At 31.6% G+C, this 11,488-nt stretch overlaps 3 protein-coding genes across 3 annotated transcripts; 1 reads left to right on the forward strand and 2 right to left on the reverse strand.

Moving 5' to 3' along the window:
- Positions 1–2,957: 2,957 nt before the first annotated feature.
- On the forward strand, positions 2,958–5,395 carry LOC112707897 (pentatricopeptide repeat-containing protein At1g08070, chloroplastic-like). Its single transcript, XM_025759929.3, has one exon. The coding sequence runs from the start codon at positions 3,054–3,056 to the stop codon at positions 5,316–5,318; it is 2,265 nt and encodes a 754-aa protein (XP_025615714.1). The 5' UTR covers positions 2,958–3,053; the 3' UTR covers positions 5,319–5,395.
- Positions 5,396–5,406: 11 nt separating this feature from the next.
- On the reverse strand, positions 5,407–6,395 carry LOC112707906 (early nodulin-93). Its single transcript, XM_025759940.3, has 3 exons — positions 6,020–6,395; positions 5,844–5,905; positions 5,407–5,749 (listed from the first exon to the last, which is right to left on the reverse strand). The coding sequence occupies exons 1-3, from the start codon at positions 6,117–6,119 to the stop codon at positions 5,585–5,587; spliced, it is 327 nt and encodes a 108-aa protein (XP_025615725.1). The 5' UTR covers positions 6,120–6,395; the 3' UTR covers positions 5,407–5,584.
- Positions 6,396–9,126: 2,731 nt separating this feature from the next.
- Positions 9,127–9,981, reverse strand: LOC112781532 (early nodulin-93). Its single transcript, XM_025824551.2, has 3 exons — positions 9,745–9,981; positions 9,571–9,632; positions 9,127–9,469 (listed from the first exon to the last, which is right to left on the reverse strand). The coding sequence occupies exons 1-3, from the start codon at positions 9,839–9,841 to the stop codon at positions 9,299–9,301; spliced, it is 330 nt and encodes a 109-aa protein (XP_025680336.1). The 5' UTR covers positions 9,842–9,981; the 3' UTR covers positions 9,127–9,298.
- Positions 9,982–11,488: the final 1,507 nt, after the last annotated feature.

Consider the following 11,488-nt stretch of genomic DNA (forward strand, 5'->3'; position numbering starts at 1 on the left):
TTAAAACGAACAATCCATGTATATGAGCCATCTTAGTTCATGGAAACTACTTGATAAGCCACCACTTGACAACGAACTCTTCAGGATTTTGTTTTTTTTTTTCAAAGTCACATCAAGACTTTAGTACAAGTGGGAACTTTTTAATGGTTGATAATTGCCATATTTTGTGTGTTTCGTTTTGGAATAAGCCTGCTACATACATGATTTGTTATTTCATGCACGTGTTTATAAAGTTTAAGTGGGTTTTAATTTGCCTCGGGTTTTAGTTAAGACCTCTTAAAAAGTTTAAATATTCCAACTTGGATAATTGGTAATGAGTAATTAGTATTAATTAATATACTATAATTAGAAATTAGTTTTTTTTTTCAATTTCCAATTTCTCTTATTCATAAATAATCACTCATTCTTTAAAGTAAAAGTCAATATTTCAATACGATAAAATTAGTTTTTAAATGAGTTAGTAGGTAAATTCAAATCGACTCGTCATGAGTGGCGAATCAAAGTTAGAAAAATGAGTTAGTATGTGTTTTAAATAAGTTAAAAAATTGTCAAATCTGACTTGATTCCTCAGAATTAACAAGTTTGACAAGTCAACTCATTTATTTTTAAACATTATAGTATAATTTTAACAATTTTTTTTTTGTTTGATATCTATACAAATAAAAAAATTATTATACATCCATATATTTTTATAATAAATTATCTAAAGTATAAAAAATTAGTTAACAAGAAAGAGATTTTATATACTAAAAGAGACTTTTGAAAAAAAAAGAAGGTAGCCAATCCAAATATTTTTAGTTCAGGAGTTATTCGAACTGAAATAAATCAACTGTTTTTAAACAAGTTGTAATCATAACAGTTAGAATCTCGATTTAACTCTTAAATTTTTTCGATATTACGATTTTAAATGAATCAATCGATTTTACAAAATTTTTATTTTATATTTTACGTGCTTAGTTTATTTTTTTTATTATACGTAAAATCTCGATTTTTTCTCCTTTGGTTAATTTTATTAAGGTGAAATTTAGGTGCAATCGATTTCATGTGAAGTTGATACCTGAGAATTGTTTGATGATTTGACTGATTTAACTAAATTTTCATCTAATAACTCTCAACTATCAACTTCCCGTAAAATTGACCTGAATTTTCACCTCTTATATATTAATTTGACGCGCCTATTTTTAGGCACGATATGAGCCAACTCATGAGCCACGGTTCGTTTTCACGGCTCTAATATTGAGATATGCGTTTGATCTCCATATGCCTTCACTTAATACCTTTTTTTATACCAGGAGAATTGAGTTCTTTATTTATCTACTTTTTAAATTAAAGAAAGCTTCAATTATATGCTACATTTCCCCTGCTTTAGCAATATGTTTTGTAAAATTATAAAGAGGTGGTGTATGAGGCCATGAAAAATAGGAGGGAAAAATAATAAAAACAAACATATATATAAATATAGTAGGGGACTACCTGAAGCAAAGGAGCAATGCTGAGAAACATTACATTATAGAATAAAGGAGCAACATGTGACTCATAAAAAGAAGATATTCGTTTGTCAACAATCATTCTCAACTCGCGCTAAAAAAATAAAAAGTAAAATTGAATTCTAAATAATTGCTTATCATATTATTTCTATTATTATAGAAATATAAAACTTGATTAATATTTACGTAATTCAAGCGCATGTTTAATGTATTTTCCAAAATTTATTTTTGTCCAAATTTTAAGTTAAATTCTTTAAAGATGTGATAATTTCATGCGTTAAAAGTGAACGTAATAAACCTATTATGAGATTATAACAAGAGGTCTGTTACACATATAAATCTTTTTGGCTTACAAATCTTACAAATCCAATAAAACACACGTATTACACTTAATTAACGCATTACACACTTCCACATTCTTTAAATAAAACGACGTTATTCAACAACTTCCTGTTTTTAAAACGACTCTTCTTCTTCTTCTATGAAAACAATTTTCTTGCCAAATTTGAAGATAATGGCTTCAGAAATACACTCAAACGATTACAGAAATACACCCCAACGATTACAGAAATATACCCAAAGGATTACAGAAATACACCCAAACGGTTACAGCAATTCACCCAAAGGATTACAGAAATACACCCAAAGGATTACAAAAATACACCCAAAGAATTTAAGAATTACACCAAAAATTCGTTGAAGTACACCTTATGCATATTTCAGAACTCTTTTTCTGTCTCTTCCTCATCTTCCGCTGCTTCTTCTTCTTCAAAAATAATTTCAGAGCTTGATGTCAAAAAAAATGGAAATCAAGAATAACGAAGAAAGAAAATAGAGAGAAAAGCACGTAAATGAAGAAGAAGAACAGAAAGAGGAAGAAGAACGTATAGCAATAAGAAGAAGAAGGAGAAAGAGAAGGCAAAAAACAAAAGAAAAGAAGAAGAAGAGGAAGAAGGACGTGCAAGAAGAAGAAGAACGAGAAAGAGAAAGCAAGAAACGAAAGAAAAGAAGAAGAAGAAGAAGAGGAAGAAGAACGTGCAGCAAGAAGAAGAAGGAGAAAGAAAAGGTAAGAAACGAAAGAAGAAGAAGAAGAAGAAGAAGAAGAAGAAGAAGAAGAAGAAGAAGAAGAAGAAGAAGAACGTAAACCGTGAATCACGTTTTTAGAGTTTATTCGTTCCCTAATAACTTGTATGCAGAGCTTTTCTTAAATAGCAAATTTACCTTCTAGTTTTGGGAACTATGGGAGCAATTGCTGCCAACATATAGTTTCAAAGGATTTTATAAAAGAAAAAATAGAGGTTGAAATCGAGGCATACATTATTTAAAAGTGTCTTTGAAAGATTGATATGACTTAAAAATGAGATCAAATTGAGGTAAAATAAAAATAATATAAAAAAGGAAATAAATAAAAATGAAATTACCATTTTGATAATAATAAATTAATAATATCCATATCCATGAGGTGCTAACTACCAACCTCCCCAACCACATTCCAAACTGCAAATAACTAACTCCTTATGCTTTTGGCGCCACCGGTTGCAGCGTCAGCCACCACCACTGCCAACAATGCTTCTCTCTTCAGTGCCCCCTCTTCCTACTGCTCCTGCTTCTTCTTCTTCTTCTTCTTCTTCTTCTTCTTCTTCTTCTTCCATTCTCCACTTTCTTCCCAGCTCCACCGACCCTCCCTACACGCTCCTGGAGAACCACCCATCCCTGATTCTCCTCTCCCAATGCGAAAGCATCCACACCCTGAAGCAAGTCCACGGCCACGTCATCAAAACTGGTCTCCACAACACTCTCTTCGCCCTCAGCAAACTCATCCACTTCTGCGCCCTCTCCCCCTCCGCCGACCTCTCCTACGCTCTCTCCCTCTTCCGCTCCGCCCCCCAACAACCCAACCCCTTCATCTTCAACACCCTTATTCGCGCTCATTCCCTTACCCCTTCCCCTCTCCATTCCCTCAACACCTTCTCCGAAATGATCGCTTCTGGTGTTCAACCCAATTCCCACACTTTCCCTTCCATTTTCAAGTCTTGCGCCAAATCCAAGGCTCCCCGTGAAGGGAAACAGCTCCACTCGCAAGTCATCAAGCTTGGCCTTCAATCTGATCCCCATGTGCACACCTCGGTTATTGCTATGTACGCTAAAGTTGGTGAATTGGGTGATGCAAGGAAGGTGTTTGATAAAAGTCCTCTAAGAGATGCTGTTTCTTTTACGGCTTTGGTTACTGGGTATGTCTCGGAGGGTCGTGTGGATGATGCTAGAACTCTCTTTGATGAAATCCCCAGGAAGGATGTGGTGTCGTGGAATGCCATGATTGCGGGGTATGTGCAGAGTGATCGATTTGAAGAAGCACTGGATTGCTTTGACGTGATGAAGGAGGCAGGTGTTGAGCCTGATCAGAGCACAATGGTGACTTTGCTTTGTGCTTGTGGTCATTTGAGGAAGCTCGAGTTGGGGGAGTGGATTGGTTCTTGGGTTAGAGATCATAGGCTTAGTTCAAATCTTCAGCTTACTAGTTCACTAATTGATATGTATGCCAAGTGTGGCGAGATTGATAAGGCTCGTGATTTGTTTGATGGGGTCGAGGAAAGGGATGTGATTATATGGAATACCATGATTGGTGGTTATTCTCACCTATGCTTCTATGAGGATGCCTTGGCACTCTTTGACCTCATGCTTCGATCAAATGTGAAGCCTACCGATGTTACCTTCTTGGCTGTTCTTCCAGCTTGTGCTTGCCTTGGTGCTCTGGACCTTGGCAAGTGGATTCATGCCTATGTTGATAGGAATTTGAAGAGCATAGACAATGCTTCTGCTCTTTGGACAAGTCTCATAGACATGTATGCAAAATGTGGGTCCATTGAGGTAGCGGAACAAGTATTTAGAAGCATAAGTTGTAGAAGCTTGGCTTCTTGGAATGCCATGACATCGGGATTGGCAATGCACGGGCACGCAGATCGGGCCCTCAGGCTTGTCTCCGAGATGACTGATGAAGGGTACCAGCCGGACGACATCACATTTGTTGGGGTGTTATCTGCTTGTACTCAAGCTGGTTTGGTAGATCTTGGGCAGCAGTATTTCAATTCAATGACACAAGATTACAAAATTTCACCAAAGTTGCAACACTATGGTTGCATGATAGACCTCCTAGCTAGATCTGGGAAGTTTGAAGAAGCAAAGAGCCTAATGAGAAGCATGGACATGGAGCCGGATGGAGCTATATGGGGTTCTTTGCTTAATGCTTGTAAGGTTCATGGTGATGTCGAGTTTGGTGAATATGTCGCAGAACAGCTCTTTCAATTAGAGCCAGAAAATACTGGCGCATACGTGCTTTTGTCAAATATATATGCAGGAGCAGGAAGGTGGGATGATGTAGCAAGGATAAGAACCATGTTAAATGACAAAGGGATGAAGAAAGTTCCCGGATGTACCTCTATAGAGGTTGATGGTGTTGTTCATGAGTTCCTTGTAGGCGATAAATTCCATCCTCAGAGTAAAGAGATACATACAATGTTGGATGAGGTAGATAAGCTTTTGGGGGAGGCTGGTTTTGTGCCTGATACCTCAGAGGTGCTCTATGATATGGATGAGGAGTGGAAGGAAGGAGCTTTGAGTCATCACAGTGAAAAATTGGCTATTTCTTTTGGTTTGATTAGCACAAAACCAGGGACTACAATTAGGATTGTGAAGAATCTTCGTGTTTGTAGGAACTGCCATTTGGCGACCAAGCTTATATCCAAGATTTTCAATAGGGAAATAATAGCAAGAGATAGAAACCGATTCCACCATTTTAAAGATGGGTTTTGCTCATGTAATGATTGCTGGTGAAACTTAATTTTTGTTTATATTCAAGGGGGAAACTTAATTATTTGCATTTCTGAGAGAACTAAATGATAGTTGGTACATATATGCTCTCTGCCTCTTGAAACTCTTTATTTATTAATACATATTTTGATGTGTTCCAAGGTTGGTAGATGCTATAAGTAAATAGTCTAATACAATGTAAGCAACCGAATCCAGCATTATCCAATTGGAAATCATGCATTGGATGGTGGCTTAAACGGGTTCTTTCTTGCAATCCACTGGGAAATAAATCATGGGTTGGTGGGTTGCTTGAAGGAGTTCTTTCTTGCAGTTGCCAAAACGGTTTTGTCAGCTACTATGAAATATGCTGCTCCAGCAACTGTTGAGATTATGAGAGCTTGAGCAGTGTGGTTGAGGTTGGCTTTTGCCCATGGCAGCATCCTTACACTAGCCAGCTGTATATGAATTACCAAGAATGACCCCAATTAGGTTGATTGTAAAACAGTAGAACAAATGAAAAAAGATTGAATAGGTGGTGAAAGAAATTACAGTTGGAATTGCAGTGGCAACTCCAGCAGCAATAGCTGCCTTAGCTCCTGCCATCACACCCTCTGTTTACAAAATGAAATGAACAAAGTAATTTTCAGATTTTCAAGTTTATTACCAAGTGAACAAAAGAAAAGGAAGGTTAAGTATGTTAGAGGCATAGATAAGGCATGCATTACCATGAGAACAGCGCTTGGCCATGGCCAACTTGTGATCAAGAGAAGCCAAGGTAGACCTCTCAAGAGGAGAGTGAGGAGCAACATTGTTTCCTTTTGCCATATCCACAGAAAAGGCTAATATTGTAACAATGGAACAAGTTTTAGTAAGCAGATAGCTGAGTAGAGTGGGTTTGAATGAAGAGGAAGAATGGTTGATGCCATATTTATAAGGGAGTCACTGATTAAGAAAACCATTAACAATTAACAATTGTTTATATTTTCTCGCCACAGAGAGGGAAGGGGGAGTGCATTTTGCATTTGCACCGTACGTGGCAGGTGGAGTTTGATGGTTTCATCCAAAATCCATCGTCTCAGGCAGCTGTTTTGAGTTTGTGTTGTTGTCTGTCCATTCTTTTGTTATTCCTAAAATACCACTACTTTTTCTAAGCTTGTACTTCCACTGTTGCACACAAAACATATATTGCGCCATTTTTATATATTTTTCAATTTACATGAATAAAAAAATTTGAATATGCATTAATGCAAATAACTTTATTTATTGAGTTAATTAATTTTTTATATTATTCCTGGTAATAAACCACATAAGAAGAGAACTGAAAAAGATTTCATACACAATTTTTTTAAAATATTCTTCTTAAAACTAAAACTTAAATTAAAGTTGTTAAAAAATAAAATATTTAACATCTTCATTAATAGTATATTTATGCTTATATATAGCTTTTATTATTATTATTATTATTATTATTATTATTATTATTATTATTATTATTATTATTATTATTATTATTATAAAGAAATTGTCATTTTTGAAAGGAAATTAGTGTTTTTCGAAACTCAAAAGAAAGGAAAATCTTTTAAAAGAGTATGTGAAAAGAAACATTATCCAGTATTGCAGTTGCTTGATTTAGCATCACGTTGATTGGAAGTGCTATTAGATCCAAGATCGGATCCCCCAAAAGTAAAGTATGTAAGTTTATTATGTTATCCACTGGTGTCCTACTGTCCTAAAACACCCAAAAAATGCCATTAAAAAATTTGTATTCTTCCCCTTAACCTGTTCTCGTGGGATCAAGATAATACAACATACATTTTATAAAAGTTACAAAATTAATAATGTTTAATCTTTTATTTTATTATTTTATCAATTTTTTATTTTAGAAAATCCAAATTCGTTCTTATGCCTCTTTTTTTGCTAACTTCATACATTTTTCATACATTTTACAGGACAAGTTAAAGAAAGCAACATTTTTCCCTTTTAGCTATGCAATTTTGAAAGAGATGATTAAATATTTAGATAAATAAATTAGGGTTTTAAACAAATTAAGATGCCTTGTCTAGAAATGTTTCACATAGTTATAATTGAATTTGAATTACCAAGTAGCTTTTACTTAAGAAACTAAGTGACAAATCATTGGGTCATTCTTAAATAGTAAAACTTAATTTTAATATATTCTCACAACATTACAAAAGAAGGCTAGTGATAATATTAGATTTTAAATTTGTTATATGGAGAGTATGATTTTTTTATAATTATCTAATTACATCCATTCTTTTTTATAATTATTTATATTATAAATATAAAAGTAATCATTTTATTAAGGGGTGCATGGTCCAAAGACTCGATCCAACCCCGAATATTTTATAGACTAATTTGGTGTAATTTCATTAGATTTAGGGTTGGGTTTGGATCTCAAAAATAGATTCGAATCATTATTTTGGATTGGGTCCGTACCATAGCTCGGGTCACCCGAATCCGGTCTGTTGACTCGATCATCATACACAATTAATATTTTGTGTTATTAGTGATGAATGATGGCTATTCTTATGTGGAATTTAAGTATTATAAACCTTAATATTTTATGTTATTAGTCATTATAAGACTATAAGTTAATATTTTAGGTTTAAAATGCACAAGACTTTAGACTAATACATAATATTGTGTTATTTGTATTAATTTAAATATTTAGTGTTATTAGACAATATTAATATTGATTGTGGTTATATTTTAATTTTAGAGAAAGATTAGTTCTTGTTATATTTTTCTAAGTGAATTTTATCATATCAAATCATAGTTGGAATCTTGAAAATTTGAATATTTTCGTATGTTACCTTACAAGAAGATATTAAGATAATGTAATGTTAACGACCTGATTTTTACTCAATATAATCGTGACCCAAAGTGTTTAGGTTTTATCGGGTTTAGAGCCAAATTCGAATCTAACAAATAGGCCCGGTATATATTTTGGACCGGATCTGAAACACATCAAATTCGATTTCACCTTACCCATAAACACCTACATTTTACTAACATGATTAGATATATTACTAACATGATTAGATATATTATAAAAAAGGATTATGCTACATGTTCACCAAAATCAGCCACAAAAGTCAGCCACCAGTATAAAATACAAATTCGAATATAAATACACATTAAAAATAAATTAGGCCACACATATATTTATACACAAATACATTGGTAACTGATTTTAGTGTACAAATAGCATTTCTCTATAAAAAATTACACTTAATAATACATACATTTAAATTAGATTCATAAAATTAACATGCGTACTTAAATTTATTAAAGAATCATTTACCAAAAACTTGCTTATATCTTTCTTGGCAAAGGGGGGCCGCCATTTTGGGTGATATTACGGAAAATATTTTCTAAAATAAAAAATTCATCACTATTAAATTTACAACATTTATCATATATGAGTTTATAACTTTAAATTAAAGGTATTTAAATTTTTATTTTCTTATTTTATCGAGTTGCTCACTTGAAAAGAAAAAAAAAAAAAACTTAATCCCCATATTACATAGGTAAACAAAGTTTAGAAAATATATTAGTGAAGCACCGATTGACATAGAGATTTGAATATTAACTACCATAATCTGAAGCATGAATCTTGTCGTTGGGCCTGTGGCCCCTTTTATTATCAAAAAAATAATCTGAAGCATGAAGATGTAAAAACTTGTTTAGCTTTGGATACAATTAATTGAAATTTGTTGCATTGTATATATAAATATTTCAAACAAAGGCACTTAATTGGAATTAGTATGTCAAATTAATTAGGTCTCATCACAGTAATTAACCATCATGCTTGAAATAAAATAATCTTGCCATCAAATTTGCATTCAGAGAATCAAAGATAACCATCAATCCATTCATGCATCATCAGATCAGTAGTACATATATATCTGAAATGCAAATTGAACTATTTCTTTATTTATGAATACATGCATATATATTTTTAGTTTGATAGATAACAGAGTTCATGGATTATTGGAGGGTTGTTGGTTGAAGGAGTTGTTTCTAGCAGTTGCCAAAACGGTTTTGTCAGCCACTATGAAGTATGCTGCTCCAGCCACGGTTGAGATTATCAAAGCTTGAGCAGTGTGATTCAGATTTGCTTTTGCCCATGGCACCATCCTTACACTAGCCAGCTACAATTAATCCAAATAATGCATTTGCATCAATCTTATTATAGTATATAATTAAATCTTAATTATTATTTGAAGGAATAATCATAATACTTAATACTTACTGTTGGAATGGCAGTGGCAATGCCGGCAACAACAGCTGCCTTAGCTCCAGCCATCACTCCCTCTGTTTATAAATCATGAACGAACCAAATAATTATAAAAATTAATTAATTAATACAAGATTGCATGGAAAACTATTGATAGCACAAGATAAGTGTGAAGAATAATTTAATTACCACGAGAACAACGCTTTGCCATGGCTAGCTTCTGATCCAGAGAAGCCAAGCTGGCCCTCTCAAGAGGAGAATTCGCAGTAACATTTCCCTTTGCCATATTCAGATATTATATATCTTACTTTTATTCAAGAAAAAATGTATAACATTAATGGAAGAATAATAGAAGTTCAATTTTAGGAAGCAGAGCAATACAATATATATAACTCAATAGCTTTAATTTGAGTGAAGAGAGGGTTTAAGTTGCTGCCATATTTATAACTGAGCTGCTCCCTAGACCATCATTTACTAATATATTTCTTGTTTTAATAAATAATACGTTAAAAATTCACATGTAGTTAAAATTGTTAGTTGAGAAACGTTATATTATAATTTAGTCAAATATATTAAATTATTTAACAATTTTTAATTAACAACTTCACATAAAAATAACTACATTTGAGTTTTTTCTCTAAATAATATATATTTTATTTCTTACAATAAATCATTTTACATAATATCACACTCTTTTTAATTAGAGAAAAATATACATTAATAACTTAGTAGACAATATAAAAAATAAAATATTAACACATATTTTATGATTTAACTACTTTATCTATTTTTATTACACAATTAGAGAGGGAGTTGCATCGTGCATGCATTATGCATTGCACCCGTCCTTGGCAGGTGAAGTTTGATGGTTTCTCCCTAAATCCACCGTCTCAGGCAGTGGTTTTTCATTTAAGTCCTTGTCCTTGTCCCTTCATTTCTTTTGTCTTCCCAAAAATTAATGCATTATCATCTACTTTATAAAGTTGTAATTCAAATTAATCTTGTTTAAACGAATAAAATCAAATGTCTGGTTAACACGTGCTTTAATTGAAATTTCTTTTATGGAAATATGTAAAATTGAAGTTTTTAATACTTTTATTTTTTATTTATTAAAATAAAAATTTCAAAAACTTTTCTACTAAAATAAAATTTTAAAAGAGAATCTTTTTTAGACTAACAAGTTTTAATATTTTTTGTCATTATTTGACCATTATAAATATTAAATTATTTTTAACAGATAAATTTTATTAATTTAGGTGTATAAATTCTAAAAAAGTATAGGTATAAATTGTGTTAATTTATGTGTATAAAACTCTAATAAATATAGATATAAACTATATGTTTTTTGTGTATAAAACTCCTATAAATATTAGTATAAATTATTATTAACTAAATACTAATAAAAAATAATAATATTTTCTGAATATGTAAGATTACTCGTTCTAAAACTAATGCAATCTAACAAAGTTTATGTTGATATCAGTATTTTTTATATAATTCATAATTTTATTATTCTCTTTTTTTAAGAAAAAAATTAAAAATCTATATTATTTAATTAATTAGAATTTTTTCATTTAACTATAAAATTGTTGGAGATGCTAAAACTTTGATCTAATAATAAATTAAAAAGAAGTTAAAAATCCATATAATATGAAGTTTATATTTAAGGATGGTTAGATGATTTGATATATTTAACTAAATTAATATCTAATTATATATATAAATTAATAAAGTGTATCTTTAACTCTTCATTATTTTTTCTCTCATATTTATTCTTGATTTTATTTATAAAATTAATAGTAAATAATCACACTTTACTCTTTCAATTATTAAAAAAAAATTAAGAGGATTCATTTTTAATAATTATATATATATATATATATATATATATATAACAAATACTAACATTAAACATATATACTGACATTATCCT

The sequence above is a fragment of the Arachis hypogaea genome, chromosome 1, assembly GCF_003086295.3.
Source record: "Arachis hypogaea cultivar Tifrunner chromosome 1, arahy.Tifrunner.gnm2.J5K5, whole genome shotgun sequence".
NCBI classification, from domain to species: Eukaryota; Viridiplantae; Streptophyta; class Magnoliopsida; order Fabales; family Fabaceae; genus Arachis; species Arachis hypogaea.

Coding starts and splice junctions, on each gene's coding strand:
- LOC112707897 (XM_025759929.3), top strand. CDS start 3,054: ATGCTTCTCTCTTCAGTGCCCCCTCTTCCTACTGCTCCTGCTTCTTCT.
- LOC112707906 (XM_025759940.3), bottom strand. CDS start 6,119: ATGGCAAAAGGAAACAATGTTGCTCCTCACTCTCCTCTTGAGAGGTCT. Junction 5,906..6,019: donor GGCCAAGCGCTGTTCTCATG/GTAATGCATGCC, acceptor TTTTGTAAACAG/AGGGTGTGATGGCAGGAGCT. Junction 5,750..5,843: donor TTGCCACTGCAATTCCAACT/GTAATTTCTTTC, acceptor ATTCATATACAG/CTGGCTAGTGTAAGGATGCT.
- LOC112781532 (XM_025824551.2), bottom strand. CDS start 9,841: ATGGCAAAGGGAAATGTTACTGCGAATTCTCCTCTTGAGAGGGCCAGC. Junction 9,633..9,744: donor GGCAAAGCGTTGTTCTCGTG/GTAATTAAATTA, acceptor ATTTATAAACAG/AGGGAGTGATGGCTGGAGCT. Junction 9,470..9,570: donor TTGCCACTGCCATTCCAACA/GTAAGTATTAAG, acceptor GATTAATTGTAG/CTGGCTAGTGTAAGGATGGT.